Source organism: Corvus brachyrhynchos, unplaced genomic scaffold, assembly GCF_000691975.1.
Source record: "Corvus brachyrhynchos isolate BGI_N302 unplaced genomic scaffold, ASM69197v1 scaffold1, whole genome shotgun sequence".
Lineage (NCBI taxonomy): Eukaryota > Metazoa > Chordata > Aves > Passeriformes > Corvidae > Corvus > Corvus brachyrhynchos.
Genome location: NW_008237222.1, coordinates 2879755 through 2890500, shown reverse-complemented (window position 1 = coordinate 2890500; position 10746 = coordinate 2879755). Strand labels below are relative to the sequence as shown.

General features: G+C 39.2%; 1 protein-coding gene across 4 annotated transcripts in view; it reads right to left on the bottom strand.

Moving 5' to 3' along the window:
• Positions 1 to 449: 449 nt before the first annotated feature.
• SPATA7 (spermatogenesis associated 7) overlaps positions 450 to 10746 on the bottom strand; it is a 32434-nt gene continuing 22137 nt past the window's right edge. For all 4 annotated transcript variants that reach the window (XM_017728975.1, XM_017728973.1, XM_017728974.1 and 1 more), the window contains exons 6-12: positions 9464 to 9930; positions 8322 to 8388; positions 7802 to 7872; positions 6836 to 6889; positions 5008 to 5085; positions 3586 to 3643; positions 450 to 3228 (exon numbers count right to left, since the gene is read on the bottom strand). In XM_017728975.1, coding sequence (XP_017584464.1) covers positions 2536 to 3228; positions 3586 to 3643; positions 5008 to 5085; positions 6836 to 6889; positions 7802 to 7872; positions 8322 to 8388; positions 9464 to 9930 — 1488 coding nt within the window. In that variant the 3' untranslated portion in view covers positions 450 to 2535. The remainder of the gene's footprint in view (positions 3229 to 3585; positions 3644 to 5007; positions 5086 to 6835; positions 6890 to 7801; positions 7873 to 8321; positions 8389 to 9463; positions 9931 to 10746) is intronic.

Genomic DNA, 10746 nt, shown 5'->3' with positions numbered 1-10746 from the left:
CTTATCAGTGATGTGCGTCAGGCTTGCATATCAAGGTCTTTAAACAACTTATGTTTTAAGCACCACCTTAAATGTGAATAGAAGAGAGAAAGTCTTAAGCCCAGGGCACCCTGAATTTGCTTTTGGATCTGCAGATAAACTGATCTTATACAGATAACATTTATCTAGAATGTTTTTTCCCCACTATCTGATAGGAGTGGCTGTACAATGAGAGAAATCAGTTCTGTGGACTAGACTGACTGCTCCAGTTGCTGGATACTGGGGTGTGTGATTCTCTGGTTCTTTACCACACATTTCACTGTGGATCCAATAAATGTTCACACTTACGGTTTAGGCAGACAGGTACTTTCTTTGTGAAAGGTCTGTTTTAATGAATTTACTTCCTCTTTTAAGTTGCATCTACCCAGAAAAAAATGTCACTGATGTTGAGACAGTTCATCAACAGGAAATATGGTCAAGGAGCTATTTTTATTTATTTTTGTGTTACTCGTATTACAGGAAATGAGTATGTCATTACTTGTGCCTTTCTGTGAGGTTCACTGCTGTGGTATTTTCTTACAGTATTTTTTCATTTACAGAATTTGAATGTGGAATTCTTATTAATCTTTGATCAGACTCATGTTGACAAGAAGCCGAAGTTTGCTGAGTGATGTTTGCTGATGTACAAGTCACAAGTGTAGAGACAGGTAGGGAAAAAACCCCCTAAATTCCCATTATTGACCAAGAATGGAGAAATTGGAGGGCCCCAAGAGTGGGTGAAGTCCTGTCTGAGGAGCAAAAAGGCTTTATACTTGGATACATCTAACCGTGCTCTTCAGCTTTCTAACCAGTCCCTCTGTGTCAGAATTCTTCATAAAGTACAAACAACAGTTTCCTAGGGCATCCCCTTCTGTTCAGCTCTCCGAGGTAAGGAATAGAAGAGGGAGTTTCCTTGGGGATGGGAGAAGACCTGTGATCACTTGTGATTGAGGACAAACCCTCTGCACTGTACTGACTCAGCCCTGTGGCCAGATCTTTTCAACAAGACAGGCTCTGATGAGGGGATGCAAAAGTCCTCACATTATCTCACCTGCTTTGCAGTGAGACAGAGCACTCATGCTGCAGGCCAGATGTACAAGGCAGCCAGCTGAGTGTGGCAGATGAAAGGCTGGTGCCCACCTGCACAGCCACATGTACATGCCTAACATGAACTCCGGTGCTGTCATTGTCAACAAGTGCAATTTATTATTGTGGAAAAGGCACCCAGGAAGGTGCCTTTTCCTTTCTTTGAGAATTATGTTCTGCACTGCAGTGCTGTGACTGTGCCAGATATGTTGTTTTTCTCTGACTGGCTTCCTCTAGATGTTTTTTGACATTTCTTTTGTCCAAAAGTTTATGCTTCACAAGTGAAGCAGTGGTCTGTATCTGTAGGAGCTACTTGAAGCTGCAATGGGTCACCTGGCCGACAGAGTCACAGTCTTTGGTCAATGCTCACGAGGCACAGGGGAGGTGGGTGGTGGCAGCTGTTATGTATGAACTGGTACAACTTGGGCTTGTCCTTGGAGGAAGAAGGTTAAAAACTGATCCTAGGAGATATTAGGGGACAGGCTTTATCCAGTTCCTAAGACTTCTCCTAGTTCCTCACCTACAGCAGAACAGTATGACTTGCCAGTCTTTCCTCAGAACCTGCTGAGCTCATTCTGCAGTAACTGGAATGTCAGGCAATAGCTGTACTCCGATTAAACAATGAAATTGGGGTTGATTTTGTGCAATGCATGTCCTAACTTCAGTTTAAACTTTAACCAGAAAATACATCACCTCTTCTCCATTTGCTGTACAAGGTGCCTGATGTGTCTTCTACTAGATAGTCCTAGCCATCAAACAGTGAGCAACTCAATCCTTTTCCAAAACCAAAGCCTGATGCAGAATGCTATGCTGTGGTTGTCATCAGTACAAGAAATTGAACTTAGTGGTCTCACTCAGTTAAGAACTGAAAATAAAGTACTGCAGTCATTAATCAATGTAGAACTCTTAAATGTTAGTTTTGTTCTTGTGAAATAATTTGATTTTTCATTTGTGGGCTTCTGTGAGTGGCAACACAGTGGAACTGTTTGTCCGTTCCGGAAGAGGACATTTTTTGATGTTAAATTGATGTTAAGTTGTTTAATTCTTGCAGACTACAAAATCTCAGATCTTTATAGCAGGACCACAACTGCACCATCAATTAATTTATTTAAAACAATAAATATTGCATAATTTATTATGACATCTTTTAAAAATATAAAACTAATTTTAATATTCTCAAGTTTGTTTCAAGTTATACAATTATAGGCAAAATATACAAAATTCTTCTGATAACGGACCCATTATCCTTTAAGGTCTAATTTACACAGAGATTAATTAATGCCCAATTAATAGTATCCTGCTAGAGAGATCTTAGCAGTGTTTAAACAGAAATAATTGAAAATAAACCGAACCATTTACTACTAGTTGACAAATGGCAGTTCACCACAGAAGGAGCTCTATCCCTGTGTAACAGGTAAGTTTTGGTTACTATTATGAATAGTTACGTGAAATGTGAAGGGTGTCTGCAAAGTTTTCTTTCAGTTCATCAAGTTCCTTATTGACTTCCAAATCACTGTCACAAGCAATCAAGTTTGAAGCTGCCTCACATGTGGGTAAAGTGTCTGGGTGTTCTTCAAATTCCACACCACAGAAATCAGACTCTGTCCCAGCATCCATCATTTCTGTGGTATCTTCTGAAAAGTCCTCCCTGCTCTGTGTCTCCCTTGACCTTTCACTGAATGACAGTGATTCACATTTGTTTGGTTCCTGTAATGACAAGTTGATGCTCTCAAGGAATTCTTCACTTTTTGTAGCTTTCCTCAGCCTGTGACCTTTACTGGTAAACTCGAGCTCTTCTATCGTATCAGACTCCTGCAGATCCAGTGACTCTGAGGCTTCCCGGCTTGCCTGGATCAGCTCTGTCTCGCTGTCCAGGCCTGCATGGATCAGCTCTGTGTCACTGTCCTGGTCTTCATGGATCAGCTCTGTCTCGCTGTCCTGGCCTTCATGGATCAGCTCTGTGTCACTGTCCCGGTCTTCATGGATTAGCTCTGTGTCACTGTCCCGGCCTTCACGGATCAGCTCTGTGTCACTGTCCCGGTCTTCATGGATTAGCTCTGTGTCACTGTCCTGGCTGCAGCCGAGGTCTGATTTCAGCACATCCAACATCTGGCGCATTTTGCCCTAAGGGGTGAAGGAAGAAAGGGGTGACACTTCTCCAGCCCCATGGCACCTGAGCATTGCTCAGACTCAGGGCTTGACTGACAGTAGGAAAAGGACGCTGCTTGCAATCAAGTGACTAAATTAAACACTGAGTATCACCAAACTGAATTGACTGTTGTCCATTTGCTGTCACTGTACCGGTGACTCCTGATCTGCCACAATCCATGAGACTGCAAATCTCATTTATGGAGAGAGAGGCTCCCCACTAAGTATTCTGGTTACCTTTACCCTCAAATATTCAGTGCATTTGCCCTGCTCTTTGGAAACATCACCTAAATCATATGCAGAGAGAGAGATGATTATAAGGGCAGCACACACCTCATCCAAGCGGTTCTTATTTTCTTCTATACAGCACTCAAACAGTTGATCCAGAACCCTACAAATAAAAAACCAAATTATTTCACAGGAGAAAACCCAACTTTTACCAGAGCTACATAAAGCAATGACTGTAGTTTTTAATTTTAATTTCTTAGCTGAATGGCACCTCTAAGACTGTTTCAGCTACACTGTAACAAAGAGGGCTACCTGTAGTCAGCAACCCACTGGACACGTGCTCAGCAGGCAGACCTGGCTTTGGGCAGCACATGGCAACCATGGGGTGACTTGTAGCACAACTATGCGTGTGTTTGTTCTGTTGGGCCTATATGCTGGGAGAAATCAACAATTCAGAGGTGATTCTACTGGCATGCTGAAGTATGCAAAATCTCTTGGATGCACCATAGTGGCTGCTATACACAAGAATAAAGAGAAGGAATAAAATCCAGCTTCAGTAAAAAAAAAATCCAGGGAAAAGTCCTCAGTCCTAAGAGCTCTCTTCCATTGCTTAGGCAGAATGAGAAAAAAAACTCTGCAGAGAATATGTTCTGTGACAACTGAAGTACACAGCCACTGGAACAGTGAAAAGTCAAGTGACTTTAACCTATCTTACATGAAAAATTATTAAAAAAAAGTGCAAGAAGGGTTCTAATGGAAGACAACATTACTGTAAAAAAGAGCCAGAAGGAGACCGCTCTCAAAATTTTTAAAGTTTTTTTTACTTGGTGTACTTAGTATTCTCATTGACAGCCTTGACATAAGAAGAAAAAAATAAGAGGGCACAGAATTGGAAAAACAGCTAGAAATATTATCAACACAAGCAAGATCAGAATATTAAGAAATTAGACTGTCTGGAATGGGAAATTACAAAAATGGGTAAAGAGTCTGTATATATATAGAAATACTGCAAGTTTTTTTGCATAAATTGAGAGTTCTTTATTAGAAAGAACCAGTGTGGTGTTGGAAAAAAGAAACCTGATTTAGCAGCTGGTGAACCTTTATCTGAAAGAGGATGTAATCCTGGCAACCTATGCTGAAGACTGAATTCATACTGGAAGAAGGACAGAAAGGAGATGAAGGACCTGTTGTGTGAAAGATTAGTAACTCGGTTTATTTAGCAAAACAGATGTGGCAGACTAAAATGAGTTCTTCTTTAGCATTATTCCATCTAGGGTTCCAGGTCAGTTTCTAACAGAAGCTTTTATCTCATGGTACACAGCAGCAGATCAAAGTAAATGACCCACAGGAATGTCCTAGTTCCCCTTTCTTCCATAAAGCAAAAAAGAGGAGGAAACAAAACAAAAGCAAGGGCTAACTGTGTATATGTGTATATAAAGAAATTATTACTAATCACTGCTTCCCTTTCTTATGGAGTCCAGGGGTTTCTGACATAGCACTATAAAATTGAAAACAACTGTAACCTACCTGTTAGAAAATAACCCAAGTCGAAGAATTTCATTTGTTACATCTTCAATGAAAGTTAAATATAAAAGCTCCTCTTCTCTGCAGGGAGAACAGAAACCCCAATGTTAAATGCTTTACCATAGAAACATATATGACACACTGTAGTAGGTCTAATCACCTTCATGGGAACAGCCATTAAGATTTTATAGTTCTTGTATCAGTGGTTATTTTTCATAACCGGTAAGTCTAGCAGGACAAACTAAGACTTTCATTCAATCTAGATAATAATAAAAGACGGCAAAATGTGAGACTGTTATAAAGGTGGTCATGGTACTTTGTCTTTATGTTAACTTTCTGTTGTGGTATAAATTAGCACAGAGATCCCAAATGAATCTTGGAGCATGTTCAGAACCTGCTTTGCACTCAAAGGAGAAAGGGGAGTTAACTGGGAAGAAAGTGTACAATTGCAGTTTGATGCTCTGGGTAGAGGCTTCCAAAGGAGCTTCTAGAGAATCTGACTGCAGCTGAAAATTGCTAGTCCTAAATGGAAGCTGAGAAGAGTTTAACTGCTTATTTGGCAGCATCCACTCATTTCAACACATCTATCTCCTTGATGTACAAAATCCTGTTAGTGTGAGACGTCACTTTCACCTCTTATCTCTACTTTAATACCTCTAAAAGAGTTGTTGATGCTAAATACTCTAAATTGGACACTCTCCAAAAGTCTGGAGTTCTCCTTGAAAGACAACAATAGAGAAAACCCCAAAATATTTCAGTCCTGTTTTTCTTTCATAGTGATGCCTTTTCCTGGTCTTAAAATCAAGAGTCAAACACGGTTAGAAGGGGAAAAGGAATTTTACCTTGGTATTTATTTTAAGGATCCTTTGGTGCACATGTCCAGGTCATGCGCATTGAAATGCACCCCGCCGAAATGCCCACCCCAAAAGATCGGGTATAACATTATAGGTTTTACTAATTAGCATATCTATCAAAGATTCCCCAATGAGAGGCTCAAGTGAGCCCCCCTCCCCAAGGAGCCTTCCCCTGGATAGTTCTATCTTAGTTTACAGAATGTGTTCTGGAGAGGACCTTGGGGTCTGGGGCACACTGATCCCTAGCTACGAAGCTTCTAAAATGTTTAGTCTCTCAGCTTGACAAACAAATCCAGGAATGTAGGCAAAAAGCACAGAGAATACAGAAGTTGTAAAAAAGGTATAACAGGGGTATAAAAGGCAAAAAAATCTTCATGGCATCAATAGCATCTTTTTAAGTCTTCCAAAGCATCCATTCAAATTCTATTGAGTCATTCTCCAGTCTTAATAAACAGAAAATAAAAAATGGAATACAACTTGCATGACTTTCATTACATGAAATTTGTTACCGTGCGTAAAGATTGTAATTTTGGTTTCTTCTATAGTCAAGGAAGTTATCTACAGCTGGTATTTGAGACCTCTATTATAAGCCCTAAGCTGGGGAAAGACAAGCCTGTCCTAAAGCACAAAGAATGGAATGACTTTCCCAAGGCCACTTGATGAAGCGTTAGTAATGTTTCTGATTGTAACTCAAAACTCTTCTAATTATCATCAAATTTCAGTGCAGAAATGTGGTAAGAATGCCCTTCAGTTTGGTGTTTCATTTGCCAATATTTGATTCAGAGATTACAGACCTAAAAAGAAATGGAAACAAACTATAGGCACTGTACAATCTTCTGAAGTTATAATGAATTTTCTTCATTTTTAGATTCACATAAAACTTTTTAAGTATTGTATGTTTCACGTTCATCAGTTTTGAGGAAAGCTTTCTAATTTGATGTTGTAAATGAGTAGAAAAATGGTTTAAGCATACTTACTCGGCCTCAGCAGTCCTCCTTGGTGAACACTTCTGAGGATGCCGTGATGTCTCTCTAATCAGAAAATCAGAGGGCAAGAAAAAGAACAACATTCTAAACCTCTTTTATACTACCTGACATGTAATTTTCTTCTGGAGCCACAGTGTGCCATTATACCATTCCTTTTGCGAAAAAGGCCATCATAACACCCCTGAACCCTGCTCCAGCAGCAAAATCCCCTGCTTGCACTGAAACCTGAAAGACTATGGTTCAAGAACATTACACCACCTCACTTGACACAGTGCTCAGAAGACCTTGGTGCTACTTAGGTGCTATTCAATCTCTGCTATCCATTAGAGTGCTTTTTCAACTCGGAGTACGTTTTTCTCCTCAGATAAAAATGCCTTTGTATGAAAAGGCCAGAGAGCAAATCAGCGACTCATGCATGACACTTAGGTCAGCAATGAGGAGAATCAGCTCGGAGCCTGTGGGTTCTGGCCTGATTTCCAACACTGCTCTTGTATTGTAGCAATCTCAGTATTAAGTTTTCAGAAAAAGATGTGGGAAATACTCCTGGTTTACAATTCTCACATACCACAGATTCGAAAGGCTGGATGCCTGGAGACACTAAGGGGAAGTACTGATTGGAATACCAATGCACTGTTTAGTTAGAGTACTATATAGTCTGTGAGCCCCGATGTACAGAACTAACAATGGTAATAATGCATCATCGCTCTCATTTCTGACAAAAATACTGATATATTTCAGAGCTCTCTTTTCTTAATTGGCTTCCCAGTGGAACTTATCACAAGCAAATAATGAATTTTGAAGTTGGGAAAGGCCATTGATGTGAAAAACCCAACCTAACGTAAGTCCTGTGAGAAGAGACTTAAAAAGAGAAATGGCAGGGAAGACTTATGGCCTAAGGACCAGCTGTATAGAAAGAATGGGCATTTCAAATATTTCCTCCTGCTGTAAATCAGTCACCTTAGGATGGAGTATTGACAACCATCTATTCCTCTCTCAGGCTCATCCAGAGTATATCTTTTAGCTTCAGCCTACAATACAGAGATAAAAATCTTTATTATCAGTGCAAATACACATAAAATTTTTCCATTAAAATTAATCTATTAACTCTCTGTGATTAAGCCCTAGAAATTTTATGTCTTTTCTGAGAACTCTGGGTAAACAGACAAAAGGGACACCTTCTTCTGCTGAAAAGTCATGTACCAGTTATCTGTGGCCTCAGAAGATATTTGATAGTGCACTTACAGAAAAAAACAAAAAAAAAATTAAAGAGATCTCTTTATGTACCTCAGAATTTTTTATTTATTGTTTTCACTCGTGTTCTGAAACTCTCTCCTCTTTGGAATGAATTCATGTCATGGCAATAGAGAAAAGAAAACCTAAATCAGCTGTTCACTGCTGTGGCAGTGATGAAATGTATTACCCCACCATGATGGCAATGGGTGTGGGAAGAGTACCCACTGGTAGATAATATTATTACCTTTGATGGGATCTTCTGGTGTTCACACATAACTTTTCTCACATACACTTTGTCTGCAGATGGAAAGCTACAAAATTTAGAGAAGTATTAGTTTTCCAAGTAGACTACTTTCAATATATGCAGGATGAGAAAACCAGTTCCACTGTGGAAATTTCTCATCGGTCTGAACAGAACATAGTACCGAACAGTTCAGAAAATTTCTGCCAGAGTTAGGTTCATATAATATCACTAAGTTATAGTTTGTTTTGAAGGATGACCCTAGTCATATACAGGTGATCCAAATTAATTACTTAGCTGCACATTAACAGGGGATAACTAAATTATCCAAAATAATTGTTCAGAATTAAGAACAGAGATGATCCTAAAATTAAAAGTGCACCAGGAAAACAGATGACCCACAGCCAGAAAGTCAACAGTTGCAATACAGAGCCAAAGCTATCATAATTCTAGTCTTAGGAAATTCCCAATTTGTCCTATGAAAAAACTGGAGTTGGACATGCAGGCATGGAGGACACAAAAGGGAAAAGATTTCTCTTTACAAGGTAGTATCACTAAAAACAAAACTAAATCAGAATTGTTCAATTTGCTGAGAAGTTCTATGCAAGAGAAGGACCCTAATTTTGTTTAAAATATTTTATACGGGGTATATCTGAAGGTATTTAAATTCAAGTGATAAAAAACCAAGGAAAAGCTGCATTTAAGAGTTAAAAACGGATCTTTGCATGATGTATTCATTAACAAACTGGAAAGTATCAGACTCCAGGGGCAACAGTGGGGAACTACTTGCATGCTCTTACTGGTTAATTCTTTAAGAGATGGAACTATACACCAGAGATAGCATACAGAAGACAGAGGGAATGATTATCACCAGCAGATGTGAGATTCCACAGTTTGAATTTAGCGGCACTTCAATCTGTATAGAGTAAACTAGTTGTTCCAGAAAGAGGACAGTAAAATACTCCAGTGAAAAAAAGGAAAATCACATTCTGTTCTAGCTTTTGCTAAGGCCTATCTAGAATAACTTCAGAATAATTACTCTGGTTTTATACAACTGTAATGAGAGCAAAACATGTTGCTTTTATGAAGATACTGTTAGGATAACTAAATTCCAGAGTTACAAAATAAAGTTTCAATCTCTGTACCTGATCATATCAGTCTGTGTTTGAGCTTCCACACGCTGCTTGCGGCGATTTTTCTTCTTCCTTCGAGCAGGAGCGTAATACCTGTATTCTGTCAGGAGAGATTTAGCATTTGATATTAAGGTGCGTGGAGTAAAAGGTTTTCGGCTCTTGGTAAAGTATTCAGAGTGCCTCTCTAGAAGATCCCCGCTGCTCACTTTGGGGTTGTTTCCTTGACACCTCTGGGAACAACCAATGCTCACAAAATTATCAATGGAGTGACTGCATGAAAGTCCAGAGTGTTTACTTGGTGGCCTTGACGTACAGACACATGAGTGAGATGCCCTGGATGTATTCCGAGAACATTTTCTGGCATGTTTAACTGGACTGGAGCGAACCGAGCCATGCTGGCCAAAAGGAGACGGTGCTCTTGATAGGTACTGTGCTTGCCCAGCACAGGGGAAGAGATTGTCTTCTACTTCCAAGAAACTCTAGAAAAAAATAAAACAAATTTGATTGCTTTGCAAATTACCTACTTTGCTCATGATGGTACTCCCAGCTACTACTGTTACCAACTTGGAGGTATTTTCTATGTAAAAACTTTCAATTTTTATAAGATCAAACTGGTTTCACAGCAGCCTCAGTGCTAACAGATTTTAAAATCTAGTCACAGGAAATAAGAGAGTAATAAGCAAATGGTTTGCTTCGGTAGCAAAACATTGGTACTCTGTTACAGAATTTTGATGGCTACATCAAACCAAGAGTTTAATCAATACATTTTTAGAAGTCAAGGAATCATTGCACTGAGGCAAATTATTTTACCTGGATATGCTCTGTTCATACCACCTGGGCAAGCGAAGGATTAGCCATAATTATCCCATGCTTAAAAGTTCAACATTATTCCTGAATTGTATTATGACACTGTGGCAAAGGCATGTAAGACAAAAACACAACTAAATCTAAGTGACATCTTAAGGTGGGGTTTTTGGTTGGTTTGGCCATTTGTTTGTTTGTTTTGTTAAATTTGAAAGAACAATTAAATAGAAATTTTATTTCCGTCATAGAGAGAGCCTTGAAAAATTTGCAATTTCAAAGCATTAATACCTGGACAGGGTATGCACACTAGTAAATGTGCTTTACAATGTGTTTTAAACACCTTACGAAAACAGTTGTTTTATGTGCTTTTCCTACCTAGGATACAGCCACCTACCAAATATTCTGTCAGTCAGTGAAAATTATGTATGACATTTTACCATCTCCAAGGGCAGGAATAATGCAGAACTGGAAGATTAAACCAAAAGCCTATC